At 42.0% G+C, this 22508-nt stretch overlaps 2 protein-coding genes across 4 annotated transcripts in view; both read left to right on the plus strand.

Annotated features, from left to right (window-relative positions):
* The window catches only part of sez6b (seizure related 6 homolog b), a 214839-nt gene extending 211307 nt beyond the window's left edge, over positions 1-3532 (plus strand). For both annotated transcript variants that reach the window (XM_051397921.1, XM_051397922.1), the window contains exon 18: positions 1591-3532. In XM_051397921.1, the coding sequence (XP_051253881.1) occupies positions 1591-1620 (30 nt within the window). In that variant the 3' untranslated portion in view covers positions 1621-3532. The remainder of the gene's footprint in view (positions 1-1590) is intronic.
* A 6152-nt stretch (positions 3533-9684) lies between these two features.
* On the plus strand, positions 9685-22430 carry phf12b (PHD finger protein 12b). Of its 2 annotated transcripts, none has more exons than XM_051397915.1 (15): positions 9685-10404; positions 10700-10881; positions 12823-12895; positions 13189-13645; positions 14477-14597; positions 14688-14820; positions 14920-15084; positions 16504-16647; positions 17005-17743; positions 18531-18638; positions 18809-18955; positions 19062-19157; positions 19837-19919; positions 20042-20180; positions 21230-22430. In XM_051397915.1, the coding sequence occupies exons 1-15, from the start codon at positions 10339-10341 to the stop codon at positions 21706-21708; spliced, it is 3132 nt and encodes a 1043-aa protein (XP_051253875.1). In that variant the 5' UTR covers positions 9685-10338; the 3' UTR covers positions 21709-22430. The 2 variants fall into 2 exon arrangements, with proteins under 2 accessions (XP_051253875.1, XP_051253876.1); XM_051397916.1 differs by having other exon boundaries at positions 18534-18638.
* The last annotated feature ends 78 nt before the right edge of the window (positions 22431-22508 follow it).

The following is a 22508-nucleotide window of genomic DNA, read 5'->3' on the forward strand; positions in this document are numbered from 1 at the left end:
AGAGCAGAACGTTAATTAGGTGGAGCTGTTAGAAAATGGCTAAGTTCAAATATTTAAATTTTTTGCATTCATCTATCTGGACAAAGAGATGCTGATAATTAATAAATTACACAAATTAATATACACAAAATAATTGTATTTGGTATATTTTATTCTATTCTTTGTAAACAATACATTGTTTTGGTTTGCTGTTCTGCCATTCCGTCGAACTGCTTGTTTCTCCTGCGCTGTCCAGAGGGTGTTAGACATCTGCCGTCTGCCTGAATCAATGTGAATGCAGCATATGTCTGGCAATATTCTTATCTTATGGTCTAACAAGTACTGTGTGTCTGTCAAAGCCCGATACATCTCCTTCCTCTGTGCTGTAGAGCTCCATTGTTGCCCAAAAACAATTGAAAACATCCAGTTCCTTCGTCACCACGAACACACACACTGTAGTCTATTTTGACTTAATCCCACACACACCGTCCTGCTACCAGAAATACTCACAAGAGCAGCAAATGTGGATTAATCCACCACTGAAAATAGTCCCAATAAATGCACCACAAACTCCCGTTTGAATCATTTTAACTGATAACTGCAGTAACCAGCTGTTCAGGAAATGACTGAACCTTTTAAAAATGATAAGTTGTTTTTTAAGATGAAGGTCTCTAGGAGAAACCAATGAGCTTGGGACTAAAAATAGGGAAGTAAGAAAGTAAGTGGAGGTGGAGTAACACATTGTTGGTTTTAGTCTGTTTATAGGAATTTGTTGACAGTAGAAAAAATTCAGAATAACATTATCCTTATCCTTTCATTGGAATTTTAGAAAATTCAAGGCAGTCGCTTTGAGGTGTTTTATTGTGCGTTTAGAAAAAAGAACACCTGTCACATGTACAGTGTGTTGTACTGCAGCAATTCATAGCACACCCTAAAGAAACTTGAAATTCATCAGTGATTGATGTACATTCACAGTGCCCATCCCACAGTGTTGTGACCTATGATGTGACACTGGTGTATCATGCTGTGCTGCTAGTGCATGCTAGTGTAGCTTGAAGTACTGAGAGCTGTCCAAACATACAGGCTGTGTTCAAATTCAAAGACTAACATACTGTCCACTACATAGTCAATCAGTACATACTGCATAATGACCAACAAGAATAATTAAGTATGCCGACTGTTCACACTGGATATGTCCAAACATACCTCTTACGAGGAGGAGGAGGAGGAGGAGGAGGAGGATGGGGCTATCTTAACATTTGTTTATGGTTATGTGCATTGTGAGGCAGTTGAGTATGTGCAGTAAGCTCATGCTGCATACTCTGGGCATTTCTCACATACACAAAATCCACATACAGTATGCAGTTGATACACATACGTACTCAATTTGACGTCATACTCAGTATGAATGGTATGTTAGTACCATATGTGATTTCAAACAAACCCATAGTCATAGAGACTGTTTCCAACATGGTTCAACAAGACTGTTAATGACTATGATAATATGAGTATTAGCTCAGTTTCACTAGAATTTAAATCACTAGAATATAAATTGGGTTTGGTTGTCTGAGAGAAAACGCTGGACAACCCCTGTGGTCATTCTCTTCACAGGAAACGAGAGAATACGAGGTTTCAATCTGAAGACGCCAGTGTGTGTGTGTGTGTGTGTGTGTGTGTTTCAGTATGGACAGATAAGAAGCCTGCTGGCGTTTCAACGTCTGTCACACTCACAACTTTGGTGACTCCCTTGACGCCTCCACCCTGTTCTCTGTACGCTGAATACAAGCCTCCCTTTATTTACCCAACAGAGGACGCCACACCGGCCCTGGAAAGGCTCAGCCACCGGATTATTTTTCTAGCTCTTCAACAGTAAACGGTCCAGCAGCAGCAGTTTGTACAGTTTTTAATCCTGTGCTCGCATCCTGAGGACTTTCAGTGCAACGTACCATCTCAGAAAGCGGAGGGAGTCAGTGCGAAGCTAGTGCCATTAAGCGTGTATAACCACAGATGTTACGTTGTGTTATGTACATTATACACTATATGTCTCCTGCCACCATCTAAAGAAGAACAATGCTTATGGATTTATGGGATGTTTATTAAGAGTAAGAGGTTACAATTCACTGAAATTCAACAGCGGAGTTTGCCCAAAAATGTCCCTCTCTGAATTGATGCAAGCTTCTGAGATAAGAAATCAGAATGTGCCTTAAATAAAAGGCCCTTGACAGAATATCTCTCTTTCTGAGAGTGAGATGACAAGATTGATATCAGTCTCATGTCTGTGAGGCTGTAAGTACAGACCTGGATGTGGTTAACCTAGCTTAGCATAAAGACTGGATGCAGGGGGAAACAGCTAGCTAAAAGAACATCTTGAAAAGTGGTGGAACAGGAAGTTTAACCTCATTATTGTCATTGTAGTCCGATTATTATTTATTCTAGATAAATGAAATGTAAGCACTGCTTGGGACACAGTCATATAAACTGATGTAGCAGGTTGTAGGTTGTACAAGCTACTTCACAACAACAAGAAGGAAGTGACAAATCCAATGTTGTCTCATCGGTTCGTGGCTAGCAGGCTAGCTGTTTCTCCACGTTTCCTTCAGTGTGTGTGCTAATCTAAGCTAACCATGTTCTGACTCCAGCTGTACACACAGACCTCACTTTTAAAACAAAAGCGAATGAGCGTATGTTCCAGAATGTTGAATCATTTAAAAAAATAGTGTTAGCATATAGATTAAAGGTCCAGTGTGTAACATTTAGGAGGATCTATTGTCAGAAATGGAATATAATATTCATAGGTATGTTTTCATTAGTGTATAATCACCTCATCACCATTAGAACTGTTTTTGTTACCTTACAATGACACGTTTTTATCTATAGAGGAAGCACCATGTTGATCTGCCATGTTTCTACAGGACAAACTGATCTCCGGTTCTAGATCGGGGCGGTTTTCACGTGTTTTCGCAACCACAGTGGTTTCTCGAGCGAGCTGTTTCAGTTGGTTGAGATCTGCAACTTCCTCACTAGAAGCCACTAAATCCTACACACTGGTCCTTTACGATTATATATATTATCAATTATCAATAAACCTTTCACCGTAAACAACATCCAATTCCCCTGGGGATCATTTCAATTTCTATTTCTATTTTAGAATGGCAATACTGATTTCACACGTTCATATGTAAGATGCAGAATCAGACAAAGACATTTTTGATTTCTCCTTGGGTTATCAGCATCAGTTTAGCGTTAAAAATTGAGTTGAAACTGTTTTAGTACCCCCCCACCCCATGTGTTATTCTTTCTCAGAAGCAAAAGGAAAATGTACACCAGGGTAAGCCGTTGTTCTTATTGCCATTGCCTGTTTGGAGATTGCGTCTAAACTGAGACCATTACTGTCGTTCAAACATACAGTATATTGTCCTATGATAATATGTATCCATGCAAGCTGGTGTGATGACAATGATAATAATTAACCTATTTTTGATTCATTGTACATAAAGTACTGATTAAGCTACTTCACAGACATCTTCAATAAAAGTTATTGTTCAGAAAAAAACGTGTCTTACTTGCTTAATCACTCGTCTCCTTGTTTGCATCATAGCTGATAATGGTTTGAGTCCTTTTGAATGAATGATGAATTTGTTTGTGATTCCTGTGCAGAAATTCCATTTGTTCTGCTTATACAGAACCAATGACAATACTGAATAAATGAACTTTTGGAAATTTAATTTAACACAATTCAGATTACAGCTGTTGCACTATCCCAATATTGACGATAATCAAGGTATTTAAAAATGAAATATTGATTGATATTGATTTTATATTTAAAGCTGCAGTAGGTAATTTTTACTTTAACTGAAACTTTCAATATATCCTGACAGTAGTACATGAGACAGATAATCTGTGAAAAAACAGGTTCCTCTGCCGCCTCCTAGTGCTCCTAATGGTATTTGCAAGAATCCACCGGGCCTGAACGAAAATAACCAATCAGAGCCGAGATAGATAGTTGATTGTTGAGTCTCATTCCCAGGGCATCAAATAAAGACGCTTTGGGACCCTGGGAACAAGCACTAGGAGGAGCCAGAGGAACCTGAACAGATAATGTGTCTCATGTACTACTGCGAGAACACAATGACGTTTTCAGCAAATATGACAAAATGTTTTTTATTAGGGTTTTTTTTTACAAAGGTTACCTACTGCAGCTTTAATACCATATATATATACACCAAGTGCAGAATAGTGAAGATGGTCCGGACATGATTTGAGAGTGCAGACAGATTTGAAGGTACACAAGCTTTTAAGAGCAAAACCCTCATGTGGTTCATGCTCAGTCTGAAATTGACTGATCAACGTGAGATTTTGACCACCTCACCATACATTTCAGTTTATATGTGGCTGTCAAAGTCTTATCTATGTCCCAGTTATGAAGAACAAATCTATTCACACGACCCTATAGGTCAAACCTTACATCACACAGTATATGCCAATGTTGTTTTCAATAAAAACAACATTTTCACAAAGCAGGCCGATCCACTTTTCCATGTTGATAAGAGCATTAAAATGAGAAAAAATAATGGGACAAAAAGAAATCAAGGGACATTTAGAATAGATAAAAATGTGCGATTAATTGCGAGTTAACTATGACATTAATGCGATTAATCGCATTTAAATATTTTAATCGTTTGACAGCACTACTTATTATGTCATTAATGAAAGAAAATGTTGAGTGAAATTTCATACAGACTGCTAGATGATATATTGATATGATATCAATACTGTTTGTTACAATTTTAATGATACCAATACTGATCATTTCTTTGATAGGAATTTTATTTTTCAAAATAATGGTCTTAAAAAAATTGTCTTAAAGTTCTATATTTAAAGGGAAAATTTCCACCTTTTATGTGGAAGTCTACTCAGTGTTGATGGTAAAGCGCATGCTTAATTAACTGAGAAATAGCTGCAATATCTGTTCCTCTGGCACCAACGCTGTCATTTGACGTATACAGTGATGTAGTTGTTGTCACTTTCTGAGTAAATCTAGCACGCACTGAGGGATTTATGGCTTAAATTTACCATCAAACACTGATTGGACAACTGCATAAAACGTGGGGAATCACCCTATATATAAAAATGTTGGTGCTGAAGAATAGTCTACAGGTGAAAGTAGCATCACACCATGCTCGGTTTCCTTTTTGCCATTCTCTCACAAGCTGGATACAAGTGTGTGACTACGCTCGGTTCTAATGTCACAGGTTTCCACAGTCATGTGACACAGGCCAGCTAAATATATCAGGGCTGTTTGTTGGAGTTGTTTATTGGAGTACGAAAGTACTGAAAATGTTTGGAGGTGATGCAGCCACCCACATTTTGTATTCACTGATATTTTCTTAAAAGAATCAATATCAAATGAGTAGCTTGTGAGTATTGAAGTATCCCAATGGACTGATCTGCCCATCCTTGATAATGACATTTTTTTCTGTCTGAACCGTTGGAGAGTAGTGTAACTGTATCTCAATCTGTGAAATGTATAAATATACGCAGTTACAGATTTGTCTACACGATAGACCTTTTTTCCACATCTACAAATCTGCTTACACACGCACACACACACACACACACACACACACACACACACACACACACACACACACACACGCGCGCGCATTGAGATACAATTAAACAAATCTCCACTCACATTTGTAAATAGTTTTGCTTACAATAATGGCTCCATATTTCTGGTGTGATTTGTGAATTCTAACAAAATGTTTTTTTTTTTGGAACAATGGCGTCAACAATGCCATGTAGAAAGTTGTCTGTTCTCGTGCAGGTACGGCCAACTTTCTGCACGTCACAGACGTCATTGTTCCAAAAAAGAAGGAACCCTCTGTAAGCAGGAACATCCTGTGGCATTAATTAAAATAAACCATCATTTTTACTTGCACTTTTCTTTACAACACTGCAATAACTGCACTCATACTAAAATGACCTCCATTCTGCTAGAATTGAAAGTGATCTCCCGTCACATCCTCTGTGCCTCCAGAAAAGAAATCAGTAACAGTGAGCGGTAATGAACGAGTGAAAATAGACCCATTAAACGTGATAATTAGCTGTGTAATGAAGTCATCACATGAAGAAACTGCAATGCATCTGCTGTTCAACATGATGTATTGTGTTTGTCGGGGCGGCAGTGTGTCTCTGAGCAGGCTTTAATGGAGTTTTCAGAACAGCGAAAGCACAGGCATATAACCCTGCAGCAGAACACACAACTTCTGTCCTTTTTAACATGAATGAACCTAGAAATATAGGTGCTGGTGTGCAGGTAAATTATTTTTTATCTGAGCATGGTTGGGAGCACTGGAGAAGGAGCTGGCTTCACCAATCTAGCCTTGCTCCAGACGTCTGAGTCCTGTCCTACCCACATATCTGATTCTGAGCAATTCAGAAAGGTCTGTTGTTGTGCTGATTGACTTTCATCTTTTTAGTTGGGATTAAGATCATCATTAATACCGCCTTTCCAGAAGTACAAACCTAGTGCCAGTTCTGGGGTGATGCGAGTGCCGGCTCAGAGTTGGTTCAACTTGAGAACCTAATAACATAATAATTTGCTTTTCTACTAGAGAGCCACCATAGACCCACGTCACTGTATGTCTCCAGTGTTAGCTGAGCTAAGGTTAGCAGTGAGAGATCCACTAGCAACAGATATCACATATTGTATGTTTAAATAACACAATATATGTTTAAATCAATGTTTAGAGTAAATATGGGATGTTATTTTACTTACAGATGTTAAATGTCATTTCTAGTTTTTACTACAAAAAATCCATCTATCTGTCACCTGATTTATTATTATGATACAATCAGCTTGTAATGGAGGTCTCTTAAGACTATTTATTGTCAGTTTTACTATTAGCTCATTTCTCACATTCCGATTATTTGTTAATTGGATTGTATATGATTTATAAGTGCATTTATTATAGAAATTCACCATTACAATATTTGTTTGTGTTTGGGACATAACTGGGTTCTGAACAGATGGCAAACACAAACCCTGCATGTCCCAATTGTGTATTGTTACTATGTTTTGAGTATGTAGTGCATTAACACTGGACAACATAACTGAGTGAAATATGGTTACCAATGCCACCATGCTCTTGATTTTGTTGACAGCAGCAGATTAAGAACTGAACTGTGACAGTGATTAATCAACACTAACCTGGCTTTGTGCTCAGAGCTTCTACAGAGTGTCCACATTAACAAAGACTCCTGAAATTAAGAGTGTGTTTAACTGTACCACCTGACGCAGTGCACCCTGCATTATGTGATCACCTACTTATGCACCTTAGGCCTTTCAAGCACTGGATTTGACCATGCACCTTAGGACACTTACCCAATGCTCGTTATTTTGCTATTTATTCTATTTTATTTTTATTAGTTCTTTTGCATTTGACCTCCTGTTGTTGTTGTTATTATTATTGTTATTATTATCTATCTATCTATCTATCTATCTATCTATCTATCTATCTATCTATCTAACTGCTAAGATTCTTTTTGTTTGAAAAGTCCAGTAAAAATCCAACATACAAGCCTTGTCTCACTAAGGTCCCAACCTGCCTTGTGGGGCTCAACTGGAGATACTGTAGATACTAATATCTGAATGTGTCCATTTTTATGTTTCTATGTACACAATCACATGACCAAACTTTGCTGAGGTGATCATATTCTCACTGTGGAATTCAAGTGTGAGAATCCATTTGGTCAACACAACAGATCACTGCTGCCCTCTGCTGGCAAAGGGCTACAAATGACCCAGCATCCTCTTTGAAAACATTCAATTTGGACTTTTACCTCTGAAACAGTTGTTTTTGTTGCAGTGTGGTCCACTTTCTGAAAAAGCAGACCACACAAACGTCTTACAATTTTAATTCAGGTCAAACAGGCTTCATTGGCACAGGAAACAGATGTTTACATTGCAAAACCCAATGTGCAAAATCCATGTAAATAAAACTGTACATAAACAGAAGAAGAGTGGTTTTGCTATTACAAATATACAGTTTGGTAAAAAAAAAAAAACTTGAAATAGAGAAATGATGTACAATGTGTCTTGTGGTGGCCCCTGCTGCTATTGGTTCAGCAGTGTTCTTACTGGTTCACCCCACTGTTGTACAGGCTCATCAGTGTTTCCAGCCTTTAAAATCCAGGTAATGTCAGACACTATTTTCTCCCACAGAAACCCATTTTTGGTTAGACCTCTCTCTGTTCCTTCTTGACAAACAATGGACAATCTTAAATTTGCACACTAGTCACACACTTATGCACACTTCTACATATGTGCACATTTCACGTTGTTTTGCTATTTTTTTATGCACTTTTTGACTAACAGTTTATTTATAGGTATCAGGTCCACTTCACAGAACAAGCCTTGGCCAGTTTTCAACCAGGTACAGAGGTCCGGTCTTATAGAGAAGCTTTTCTGCTTCACTTCACAGTCACTCCTCAGTTCTGATTGTTTTACAGACCTGAAACAACTTTCACTTTATTACAGTACAATGTAAATGAAATATGATAGAGTGTATGAAAGCAGTGCAAATAGTTATCCTTGTTTGTATCTCTTATTCTTCCTTGGACTTTTTATTTTGTAGCATTTCCTGTTGGAAGTTGTATGTTTTATATATGTGTGGCAAGCATATAAATATGTGCATTATATTACAATATATAACAACATATATAGATATAGAACATAGTGAAATATAAAATAAGAGTGTGTGCAAATATGTACAATCTACTGCACACAGAAAGTAAGTATAATAATAATGAGAACTGGATCACTAAAAAAATGGCTTATGAAAAACAGAACAGTAAACAATATAATAATAATAATAATAATAATAATAATAATAATAATACAGTATCAATGACAGTAAACCAGACAAATATTTAATTGAAAATTGAATTATTGAATTATTGAATTTAAAGCAGAAACAGTACTCCGACTGGAAGCACTTGGAGAAACAGGCCTAACAGTAGTTGTGTTACAGTACTGTCAGCAGTGAACACTGTACAAGCCCATTTCCGCCAATGTGATGAAACGTGTGTGAGTGATGATGACAAACTATGAGTTAGCATCTCAAAATTATGAGAAACATAACATATATAAATATATCAAAATAACTGGCATTGTTTTGAGATGCTAAGTGAATATTTTCGAGAACGTTCTGAACGTTTCTCATTATAATTACTTATAGAACCTTTTTGTCGCCTTTATGGCAGACATGGGCTTCCATAAAAAAAACAACATTACTGTAGCTGTGCCAATGCAACAGTGATGATACTGAACATGGTGACTGTAGGACCACTAACAGTGGTTCTAATGTCTAACTAACTCCATTGTAGAAGTGACTGAACGTTACAGTACTCACAATGGCTCAGTAACAGCTAGCGTAATGTGAGAACGGTATCAGCACCGTCCGTTAGCAATAGAGCTATTAATACAAGCAGCAGTTGATATTACGCTCATAGAGACAGTTAACGTTATAACGGCTATAGTAGGAGAAGTAGACTGTGACCTGGACGCTCATATCTATCAGTATAATCACAGTGCAGCAGTAGTAGTCGGACACAATGTACAATATCTACTCGCTCCTTTTTAAAATGTAGCTAATGTACCCGACCGTAATTATCTATATCCGTTCCTGTGCGCATGCGCGTCCGGCGGTTCGCGGTTGCGCCAACTGGTAGAGGATGTTGCTAGCAGCCAGTGTAGATGCACAGCCTTTTTCACAACAATAACATCAACCAAATTTGCATCTACATATACCCGATTTGAGGATTATACATTCCGAACGCAAACGGAAACGGGCATTGGACCGCGACACGCCGAATTTCCTTCAGTATTTTTTGGCTCCATCTTCTGTTGACAATGGGAGCGGAGGGGTTTGCACATTTACAAGGCTCCTTCTCGCAGGAGCAGAAACAAGAATCATGGCTGGCCAGCTAGGCCGCAGATGGATTTTGTAACTAGCAGCAGCAGCCTATCGGTATAAAATAGTGTGTGTATGCTTGGTGCCAGCTTATAAGAAGCGGTGCTAAGACGTCAGTGTTGCAACTACACGATTATCGTTGACTTGTTGTCTTTTTCGGGCCCAAAACACAAGCTAGTAAGCCCGCTAGCTCCACAACCTTGACTGGTTGACGTCTTAGCTTCTTTAGCCGGCTAACGATAGCTAGCATCGCTTGGCCAGCCATCCGCTGGTCAAAAACGTTCCGAACGACAAATTCACTGCGGGATTTGCTCTCATATTTGTGTGCCTGGTGGGCATTCGTACCGCAGATTCCTTTTTGCAACGAGCTGCTCCTGGATGAATGTGGGACAAAATGGAGACCCCGACGATTGTGTACGATTTGGATACCTCTGGGGGCTTAATGGAGGTGAGGTTGCTTTGCTCGAAGGCCTTCGTGAAGTGAAATATCCCTTATTGCTAATGCTTTCATGTGTTTTCCATTATATGAATTGCCGTTATCGCCAGACCACCATAGCCTGCTGTCAAGCATTTCTCCGCTAGCTAACTTTAATAGCTCTGGTTGATAATGGAGGCCACAAGTTACCGCTCTCCACAAGCTTAGCATGGAACGGCACAGCGGGTTCAAAGCTGCATATTTGCCAACTTTGTAGACGAGCAATCAGACAGTGATCTCATACTAAACAACCGAACAACTTTTACAGCAAATCCAAACACTGCTGGCGCCCCCGAAGTCCGAGGAGGTGGAGAAGAGGAGTCGGAAGTTGGTGAGAGACGTCCGGAGGAGCGGCAGGGCCACCAACCACGACACCTGCGATAGCTGCCGGGAGGGGGGAGACTTGCTGTGCTGTGACCACTGTCCTGCAGCCTTCCACCTCCAGTGCTGGTTAGTTACACTTACTAGTTATTTAAACAAAGGAGGCAGAGCGCACAGGGGCGAGTTATGCACGCATGATTGCATGCTGAACAGACCAGGGGCTGCAACTCTCCCTTAGCTGCATGTACAAGTTCGATGCCGAATGCTAACTACTGCGAGGGGTTTGTTCCCCTGATGAAGTTTTGTTGTGCTTGGTTTTGCATTAACACTTCACTGAAGTTTGCGAATTCAATTTTGTGTCAACGAGTGGAGCTGATGGAAGTAAACAGATTTTACCGGTCGTTATTGTTCAGTATATCAGCCACACAACCCCGTTCTTATTGCAATCTAATTTCAAGTGCAACCACTGGTGGTTCCCTTTACATTCACACTGTATTCTCCCATACATTTGAGCCGAGGAGGGCGAGAGTGAGTTGTGTGTGTGAAGTTCATATGCCGAATTCATCAGAACACCTTAATAAATTAAAAAAGTGCATTGTAGTCATTTCCAGCGTATTTTTTGGTAAACCTGCGCGATGGTGAACATTAAACTTTGGTTTGTTGAATAGGCTTTTGTGGGCAGAGACGGCAACTGCTAATTTCATATATGTCGGTGTCGAGTAACTTGAAGTAGCTAACCGTTATGTTTTCTTACTGCTTGGGAAGAATGTGTGCTATGAGATGGTGAGTGGTGGTGTGTCGTTATGGTGGTAGATGCAGGGTTTACGCAGGACATCATTTCATTCGTTACTGTCAATGAAAAGGCACCTTAATAAGACGTACAAGTGCTAAAAGATACATGTAAAATAGCCTTGTGTGTGAAAGCGGCTAGCTTGCAGTCGGTCCTCCCCTCCTGTCGCGGCCGCAGCCAGCGGAGCCGCTGCTGCTAAAAATGGAGTCGAGGCTGCCTGTGTTTACAATATGGCGACCTCACTGCTCTTCTTTTCTATTCCACCGCCATCTTACCAACCTTTTAAAATTCAGCTTTGAGGGGAAAAAAAGGGGTCCAGTAATAACACAACGTAATGTTTTTGTCATTTGCTGAGATGGAGTCGCGGCTGGGCAGTGTTTTTGTTGTGGACATGTTACAAAAGGTCGTCCCATTGTAGCGTTTATCCGGCGCCGCTGTGCGGGGCTCACCGTTGAACATCTGCTCCATGATTATTTTAACTTTGGTTGCTTTCAGACTGTCACAGGAACGTTTTGTCCATATATGGTCAGGTCTGTGAATAGCTTCATCCTCTTATCTTATATGACTGTACGTTAGGAAGAGAACTGCTCTATCAGTGTGTATTATGTTAAAGGTGGTATCACACAGGGCAACTTTTGATTCAGTCATCTTTGCTTGTGAATGGAAGATTTTAGGCTGTATATCTGTCAGTCCAGGCTTCAGGTGTGTTCTACCTGTTCCATCCATCATGGCTTGGCTCACAGTTACTCTGTCATCCACTTGACGCATTGGCACTTTTACCATGACAGCATTTTTGATTTCTGTCAGTCTGAGCATGTTTTACTTTGAATTATGCTGCAATTTGCTATGGTCATTTAACTGGAAAATTATTGTTATGTGTGGGTAATCTTTTAATTTTTTCACATGGATGTTAAATCGTGTCCCAGCTGTTGCAATAAAAATGTAAACATATTGGTCAATGAGATTACTGAGCACATCATTGTCAGGCATTTTTTCTGGAATGTAATGGAACTATCAGTCCACTAGATGGAGACAGAAGAGGGGGGTTGAGTTTACTAGCTGAGTGGTAACTGGTTTGTTGTGCTTGTAGTCTTTGAAACATTAAGGTTTCATTGTTATTTTGAAGCAACATTGTAATTAGTTACTCGTTGGGGGATAGAAAAAAAGATTTTTTTATATATATATTTATTTTACAGCTGTTAAATGATACTGTGTATTCATTTGCATGCATTAATGACAGACCTGGTCACTGATGATTGTCTTTTATCTTCTTCCTACAGCAACCCACCTCTGAGTGAAGAAATGCTTCCCCCAGGGGAATGGATGTGTCATCGCTGCAACGTTCGAAAAAAGGTGGGCGGCAAGTCTTTTCTGTTATAACAATAAAGTTATCCTGTTATGACATGACCTAACACAGAAGAAAAGTTAAGTTAAGGTATGTTATAACATGAAAAACATCATGTTATAACAAACTCTTCACGCTATAAGATATTGATATGTTTGTCTTGTTGGTGTAGCAGCTGCTGTGGATACACATCCAGTCCTCCACTGGTGTTCTTTAATCCCGCTGTTGAACTGTGGAGAGAAGTATTTGTGTGCTGTATGGACTGATAAATCTGTCTTTTGGTCTTTGTTTGCTCCCTCAGAAGCGAGAGCAGAAGTCAGAACAGACCAACGGCCTACCGGAGAGGTCTACGTCTAAGCGCTCTGGGTCCCCGGCGGTTGAGCTGGAGCTTAATGCTGGCCCGCTGCGGCTCGATGGTCTTCCTCCAGGAGCCGGAGCGGCGGGGCCAGGTCTACGAGTAGCCCAGGTGCGCCTCCTGGACCGCAGGACCAACAGCAGACCAAGCAGCCGGCCCGGGACGCCCACCTCCAACACTTCTTCCACCCCTACCCCCTCGGAGGAGCAGAATGATGGCGAGGAGGAGGCAGCGGAGCCCGAGGATGAAGTTCAGGGTGCAGAGCTAGAGGGTGCTATGCTATCAGCTCCGACGCCACGCCTCCTCAAGAGGCCCTTTCAGCTGCTAATAGCAGCAGCCATGGAGAGGAACCCGACGCAGTTCCAGCTGCCCAGCGAGCTCACCTGTACCACTGCACTGCCAGGTCAGCCATTAACTCTCACTGTTAAATGATACTGATTGAATTATTTATTTTAGCTAGGATTCAGATGTTCAAAAAAGAGCCTATAATCATGGGGAACATGGCTCTGCACAGGTAGGCACAGTCCATGTTGTTTTTAGGGAATCTCTATATACACCTATATACATATATAATATATATGACATGTAAAGCATAACAAATATTATTTTTTATCAGTGGGGGCCGGGTTATTGAAAAATTTAAATGTGAGTGAATAATTCACACCAAGCAACAGAGGGCAGGAGAGACAGAAGCTAACGGCTAAGCTAAAACACTGTAGCTAGCATAAGGGACACTGTTTTATAATTATCTGCTGTAATGAAGAACATATATGTACACAGTTTTTTGTTTTTGGCCTAACAACAGGTGAAACCTGGTTGTCAAAAGTCTGTGGGCTGGTAACTTATTTTTAGGACCAAAAGCTACTAAAGACTCCAACAGTTAGAAAGCTGCCAAGAAGTCCTGGGAATCTCAGTTTGGCATACTTTGTTGTTATTGTTGTATTTTCAAAGCTCCAAAAAGGTTTTACAGAAATGGTGATTAATTGTGACCCCTTGTTGGATCCCGAGCCCAACACCCCTGCTTGGTGAGAGTCATGTCATTTCTGATATCGCAGAAACCAAACTAGAAGTAGATGAGGCAAATTGTGGAAAGTTCTTTATTAAAAAAAGTACTGCGCCTTGGTTACATGTGTCCTGGAATGAATTGAGCATTTCAGATTTTTGACTTGTGACAGCGTAAGGATATCTGTTTTGGATTGTTTCTCAACTCTTCCCAACCCGTTTGGCTTTCTAGGCAGCAGTAAACGGAGGAGAAAAGAGGAGCTACTAGGAAAACCATTCAGGAGGCCTCAGCATGAACTAGATTCCAATGGTCTGGTCCCTCTTCCAGTCAAAGTCTGCTTTTCATGCAACAGGTTAGAACTACCAGATTACTGTACATACAAAGACACACAGCTGAAGTGTTTCATATCATTTACTGGTTTCTTTTGTATTTACTCTCACAGGAGTTGCAGATTGGCTCCACTGATCCAGTGCGACTATTGTCCCCTGTTGTTCCACATGGACTGTCTGGACCCGCCACTCACAGCGTTACCGGCTGGAAAATGGATGTGTCCAAACCATGTCGAGCACTTAGTGGTAAGAGGCAGGGTCTTGGCTCAGACCTAAACACATTGATTTGTTTCAGTTGGTCTCGGCCAACCCGGTGTCACACAATGATTATTTTTCCATTTCCAGCTGAATCAGAGGAGCCTGAGCCTGTCCAGCCGCTGTCAGCTCTTTGACCAGTTCCAGGACAGGATGTCCCAGCACGCCGTAAAGTTGGACTTCCTGCGCAGAGTCCATCGGCAGAACGCACCTAACCGACGCACCACCCACCAGCACAACAAGACGACCATCAAGGTAGACTGGCAGCCTTAGTGTGAGGGTGTAGACTGCCTACTGGTTGCGTATTGTATTCTGTCTTCAGTGCTCCTCCAGGGGGTGGGGTTAATCTCAATACAACAGCCAAACAGTGGTGGGAAAAATACATTCCTGCAATAACTGAGATTCTCAGGCTTTCTACTAGGGCTGCACAATTAATTGCAATATGGCAGTGTGTACCATGGTGTTTGGAACAGGCAGCCAGCACAGCCAGAATGTTTACCGCATCGTCATGGAAAGCAAGGCGAGAAGTTTGGTATGCAACTGGACGTACACTCCTACACAGTGCTGAACAACTCCGCCCCAAGTGTCAGAAAACTGTACCAAATCTAGACATCCACAGTCAGATTATTTTGAAAGAAAATATCTGAATTGCATAAACATAGGATCACATATAATCAGATATTAACTAACAAAGACCACGCCATCGAATGTATGAAATAAGAAAAGCTTATTGCACATAATGAACGAATGTGAACACGTGGTATACTGGGGAATGAGGGGAAGGGGTTGAGGGATTAAGGGATAATGGGAAGAAGGCATAAGAGTTTGGGGATGATGGGGTGAAGGTCGAGGGATGAAGGTTTGTTGGTGGATGGATGAATGGATGTAGGGGTTGGGCGCGATGTAAGAGGGAACTGAGTGGGTTGTGAGACACTGAGTGGGGGAGCTGTCTCTTTGTATCTCTCGTAGAGAGCCCCAGTGGTTCCTGTATTTGGATAAGAGAGGGAGAGAAAAAGAAAAGGTTGGGGTGTGGAAAATGAGTCAAGGAGGGAGTGAATGGATAAGGTGTGCTTAAGTAAGTTTTGAGCGTAAATGAGATGAGTGCAGGGCGTGGTCTTTGTTCCCGAACCTAGTTATAAAACATCATTTAAGCTTTTCTGAACATTTCTGAGTTCTATGGATGTATTTATCAGAGAAGTAAACAGACAATTTCTTCCTTTATGACTGTTCATCATCGTCTCCATGGTCACAGTCAATTAAGGCTGCACAGACTCTGAAATAGCAATAGAATTTAACATGCATGTTGGATTTTAAAATCATTTATTTCCATAATAAACATTTAGCTATTTGTACTCAGATGTCAGATATGGTCTAAAAATCTTTGAGATTTTTTAAGTCAAAAATTTGAGCATGGAAAAGTCTGGAATTTTTAAAGAGCAAATGTGTAGGAACCTTGATAGATTGTTATGCACTGATCATGTTTTGGTTTCCTGTGGCTAAATGCTCAGTGCTGACAGAACAGAAAAGATGGAAGTGTTAATTGTATCACAGCATCAGAAATGAAATGTGATGGGATTTTAATCTACCTGGGCAGGACACCCAAACGCAATCATTATGTGATATACCCTGCTCAAGTGGTTCAGCTTATTTCCAACCATTACTGTTTGGACTCAGGTGCCAGATGCCATCAAGTCCCAGTACCAGAATCCTCCCTCCATGCTGCTTCCTGCAGGGGTGCGCCAGTTGGAGCTGGTTTGCAGCGGCGTTCCCGACCATCAGCCCGCGAAGCACCTCACCACAGACGCCGAGCAGCAGGAGGTAGGCAGAGGGAAAGCCAAATATTTTGGGGGGCTTTTTTGTGTTTATTCGATAGAACAGCTCAAGAGTGACAGGAAAGGGGGAGATAGAGAGGGGATGACACAGTAAAGGGCCACAGGTCGGACCCATCCCCATGGCCGCTGCAGCAAGGTCTCGTACAGCAACATGACAGTTGCAGACCAGAGCTGCCCAAAGTGGAACCTGTGGGCCACAGTTGTCCTGCCATAAGGTTCAATTTGGCTTGCCAGATGTTTCTAGAAAAAAAAATCAGTTTATCCTGTTTTATTTATTATCAAAAGTGCTTTTTTTTAGGATTCATTAGAGATATGTAAAACATGCCTCTGCTGTGTTGAACAGTGGCTTCAGGACGTCATCGCCCTCCAGTGCAGCATCATGCGACACCTGTCCATCAAGCAGAAGGCTTCATCCACAGCGCCCCGTGTGTCATCAGTAACGTCGCCAGCACAGTGGGTTTCTGAGCAGAAAGCAAGTACTAAATCATGTGTAACTCCAGAGGATGTGAAAACTCAGGCCTCTTTAGGAAGGACTTCTTCCCCTGACCCCTGCTCTAAACCCTGCAGTACACCTGGTGACCCCAAGGGGGCTTCTTTTTCAAAGGATGCCCCAGCAGAACTGGGTGTTTGCAAATGCAGCACGACACCGTGTCAGAACTGCAGGAAACCCAACGGACCTCTGGCAGAGGAGTGTCAGCCCCCCAAAGCCAACGGACCCGTAGACTGTAACAGTGCCTCAGACCCCTGCAGGCAGGCTGTGCTGCAGCACAGGCTGAAGCCCAGCATGGCGCCCCCAGACTCGGCTCCCGCACCTGGGCTGGTAAACCACATAGGAGCAGAAGCGGTTAAAAAGGAGCCAGAGAGTACTGCAGAGGCCTGCGCTCAGAAAAACTGCCCCGCTGCCCCGACGATATGGCCCCACGGCGGCCAGCAGAACCACAGGAGCCAGACGGAGCTCCAGGAGGAGAGCAAGAGCAGCGACGAAAAACCCTCAATCACCAGCCGCGCGCCCTCAGACACACCGCCTAAAGGCAACCAGGAACACGGCCCGACCAAGCTGGGCTCCTCATCACCGCCTCCAGGTACACATTCCTGAGCCAGCCAACTGCTCACTGCTTCCCAGGTTCATGTTAGAGTGTCTCTAGGGATGGCAATAATATCATCATAGCATGTTAACTTATTTAGGGTCATTTATATGTATTGGACTTTTTCCATTATTTATTTACAAATGTTACAGGGTGTTATAAGAAGTCTAAAATCTAATAATCTGAATTTTAGGCCTTAAAAATCTGTTATCTTGTATATTCTTATAAAGTATGTTTTATAATAATACATATAGTAGTAGGGTAATAATGAAATGTTATATAAGTTGTTATATAAGTTTTTTTTTTTTTTTAGGGCATTTTTCTTCTTTGCCTCAATTTTTGTGAGGCACCCCCTGGTGGCCACCACTGGTCTAGTCAATTACTGTTAGCGTCTTCTCAGGATGTTGGTGGTTGTAGCATACTTCAGTCATTGTCAGTCAGATAGTGTATATATTCTATCTTGAATTGACTGTTTTGAAGTTCTTATGCATTGCTGAAGTGAAGCACAGTGTGACGTCAGACTGTTGCAAAAGGCACACCATTAACATGTTTTAATATGTAAGGTTTAGGCTTTTATAGATGAGCTAAAAGAACACCAGGAGAGGTCATTGCATTCAGAAAGTGTCACAGACACGAATTCGAATTAATCGATAAAATCGATTTATCGCCCAGCCCTAACAAAAAGGAATGAATAGTGTTCCCATTCAGTCAAATGTCCATGAAGAATCGTCCAGATCAGCCTCAGTTGTGTGACCAAATGTTGCCCATGCATGTTTCCCTTCAGCAGACCTAAAGGTTGGTCCTGGACTCACGGACTCACTGCTGCCCAGCGCTCTCTCCTCCATCGCTAACCTGTCCAGCTGCATGAAAGATGGAAAGGATGAGGATGGAGGTAGGTGTGCTCACTCAGATAGAGAGATGTGACAATACTGAACCAATGCTATTGTAGAAATGTTGTGTCTGTGATGAAGCTAAGCCTAATTGTCCTGTGTGTGTGTGTGTGTGTGTGTGTGTGTGTGTGTGTGTGTGTGTGTGTGTGTGTGTGTGTGTGTGTGTGTTTAGGGATTGAACTGGACAAACTAGACGCAGACATGATCAAGCTCCTCGCCTGGCAAAGGATCCAGCAGCTATTCCCCCCCAAAGCGCCCAGCACTCCGCCTCCCCTAGCTACCAGTGCTGCCTCTAAAACCCCGTCACCCCGCCCCGACAGTAAGACTTTCATTTAGTGTCAGTAACTTCAATCCCCATTTCTTGTTGATTAGAGTGTGTGTGGGTTTTCTGACTGTTAAAATGAATTGGTATGAATTCCCACCAGGTCAGAAGAAGGTACAGGCCCGGGCCGTCTTCTACCCTCTGACAGGAAAAGGAGGCGCTGTTAGCATGTGCTATAGGACGTTATACATAGGATCTGGTAAGACATGCTGACTGCATCACAGTGACTTCAAAAACATTCACCCAATGGTCCTTTGTGCACAACTCACCCTAAGCCCCGCCCCTTTTTGTTCTGCGCTCCAGTTGAGTTAGCTGTGGTTAGCCGTGGTTAGCTTTCTCCTTTACTGTGCTTACATATGCTATATGCTAGGCTAGTCTGTGTTGAAAAGACATCCACTTTTTGAAAATGGTTAAAAGCAACATACCTAGTCACGTCTTAAGTTAGCTAGCTAATATTAGCACAGTGTGGGCTAACTAGGTAGATAATCTACATCAGTTGTTTGCTAGCTAGTTATATCCAAGCTAACTACCTAGCTAATTTACATCAGTCATTAGTTTTTTAGCTTATGTTTTGCTAAAGTGAGCTAATCTTTTATCTTTTAATGATCTTTACTTATTTTTTGATGAGTCTCTGATTTCAAATCTTAATTTTGCTAAATGTAAGCATACATTTAGAATTTAGTTCTTTTATGTTTAGACCAGAGTTTCTCAATCTTGTTAGTTTGATCTTGTGACTTCTGGCACATTTTATTTTACCTGATATGTGTGGAGGTGTAGCACTGCATTAAAAGCCCTACATTTGTCTTAGATGATCATTATTGAGTTTTGGCCTACATTTACAACTCACTGTTTCTTTGTATTTCATGTGCTTTGTAAAGGTGCTGACATGGACGTGTGCCTTACAAACTATGGTCATTGCAACTACATATCGGGGAAACACGCCTGTATTTTCTATGATGAGGTACGGGCTTATAAACTGCTGTATTGTTTAAATCCACAAGGATATGTTTTTATTTACCACAATTCTGCAAGTGCTGTTGTTGATGGACACAGTGTAAATGGTTTAGTGTGTGTCCTCTTCAGAACACCAAGCATTATGAGCTGCTCAACTACAGCGAGCACGGCACCACAGTGGACAACGTCCTGTACTCGTGTGACTTCTCTGAGAAAGCCTCGCCGTCTCCACCCAGCGGCTTGGTGGCCAAAGTGCAGGGCATCATCCGTGAGTACATCTCATCCTTCCACTCTTCAGTTGTTAACGTGTGCAGTTCAGAGGGCCAGCCAAGTGCCATCGTCATTCTACAAATGCAGCCAAAGCAGTAGATAGAGTATGTCTGCACGATAGGAGAAACATCTGCCAAAACACTGTTCAGTATTGCCATGACGATGTGACTTGCAATAAATATTGAATAGTGCATGTTAGCTATACAGTTCCTGTGTAGAGCACAGTGGGGTTGAACAGTGCTGCCGTCAGAAAACAACCACTGGGCGCCCGGTTAGCTCAGTGGGTAGAGCTGGCGACCCATGTACCGAGGCTGAGTCCTTGCTGCAGCAACCCAGGGTTTGAATCCGACTTGCAGCCCTTTGCTGCGTGTCATCCCCTCTCTCTGACCCCTTTCCTGTCTGTCTTCAGCTGTCTCTATCATAAAGGCAATAAAAACCCCCAAAAATACTTAATAAAAAAAAAAAATCTTCCTGTGGCTCGTGTCAAACACAAGTTGATGCTGGAGTTGCAAGTAGACAGCTAGTTATTATACACACACACAGACACACACACACAGACACACACACACACACACACACACACACACACACACACACACACACACACACACACACACACACACACACACACACACTGAAGAGGTGTAATATTTGGCACAGCAGGCATGAAGCAACTCCGCGCCCTGCCACCAGGTGGTCCACATGTCTGCACAGGCCTTTCAGTGTATTATTCGATTTAGTCCAGTTGCTTTAACACACAGCCAATCATCTTATCTTGATGCTACTTCTCTACCCAGTCCAAGTGAAACACATAAGGCTGTTTTTCGTGTATATGCACCACTGGAAAAAAGTAACATGGAATGTATAATGTATTTTCTTTTTGTTAAAATGGATTTCATCAAATTGGTTTTAAACAAAAAAAATATTGTTCAGGAACTGTTATCAGTCAAGGTTTCTGTGTCGGTATCATTTTTGAATGATACCCAGCCCTACCTCTCAGCCGGTACGAGGACCATGTTCAGATTTCCCCCCTTGTTCTCTGTGCAGGTCGCAGTAAGAAGCGCGAGGATGACGAGGGTCCCAGCTCCGTGGTGGGCCTGTTGCCAGCCGGCGGTGTGATGAGCAGCCTGCCCCAGGGCGGCTTGGAGCTGTCGTGCAGCTGCAAGGCGAGCAGCTCCAGCCTGATCGGAGGCAGCGGGGCGGGCTGGGAGGGCACGGCCCTGCTCCACCACGGCAGCTACATCAAACTGGGCTGCCTCCAGTTCGTCTTCAGCATCACCGAGTTCGCCACTAAGCAGCCCAAAGAAGAGCAGACGCCTGCCGCCAGCTGCACCGGAACCACCACCAGCAGCAGCAGCAACAGCAACAGCGCAGCAAGCACCACTACCAGCACCAACCCCACCACCACCACCTCCATACCCCCCAATACTGCCACAGTGAGCAGCCCCTCCAGCCAGGACGAGGCCGACACAGAGACTGTCCCCACCCACCAAGTGCCCATACTGCACGCCAACTCTGTTCCATAACCGGCACAGGAAGCCCCGCCCTCCCTCCGTTTGTTTTGCACCTTCCGAGTCACAATGAAGGGAAAGCTGCACAGCTGGTTGGTCAACAGGGAAAAGTTTATTTTTTCATTTTAATGGTTTATATCTTTGCATGAACTTGAAGTATTATTGACAATCTCTTCTGTTTTCGAATGACTGACAGTAACCTTCTGTTCACTTCAGACCGATTGAGCGACCATTATTTACCCACGCTCACTCTTTCTTTTGCCAGTATATTGGTTATGTATGGTGTAACATTATTTTGTCAGTCGGCCCATTTAGCACAAACCTTTTGTTTTGTAGTATTGAATTCCATACATTCTAATTTCTTTTGCTGCTTTTGCACCACAGGTAGCTATATATGTATGAAAACATACATGCTTATACACTATGATATGTATATATAATGTAAATATATATAATTCAGTGCCTCTCAATTGGAGAAACATTGGATTTCATGTAGATTTACCATTTTTTGGTTTTTAACTGTACAGTTCATGGAATTTGTGATACTGTGTAGAGTACCAGAAGTTTTGTGATAAAACTTGTTCTTAGTCTGTACTTTCCGCTGTAGTCCATCTGTAAATACCGTATTGTTTTAGCACTCATTTTAACATCTTGTGCTGCTCTGTATATAAGCACTCTTTGTCTGTACCTGCTTGTCTGTTCAAACCTGTAAATACAGAAAGATTTTCTAAGAACAACCTGGATGGATTGGAGTCCTCTGTTATTTTCAGGCTCTTGTGGGTCCATGTGAGACTGCACAGAGCTGAGCTGCCAGT

The sequence above is a fragment of the Dicentrarchus labrax genome, unplaced genomic scaffold, assembly GCF_905237075.1.
Source record: "Dicentrarchus labrax unplaced genomic scaffold, dlabrax2021, whole genome shotgun sequence".
In the NCBI taxonomy this organism is placed as follows: domain Eukaryota; kingdom Metazoa; phylum Chordata; class Actinopteri; family Moronidae; genus Dicentrarchus; species Dicentrarchus labrax.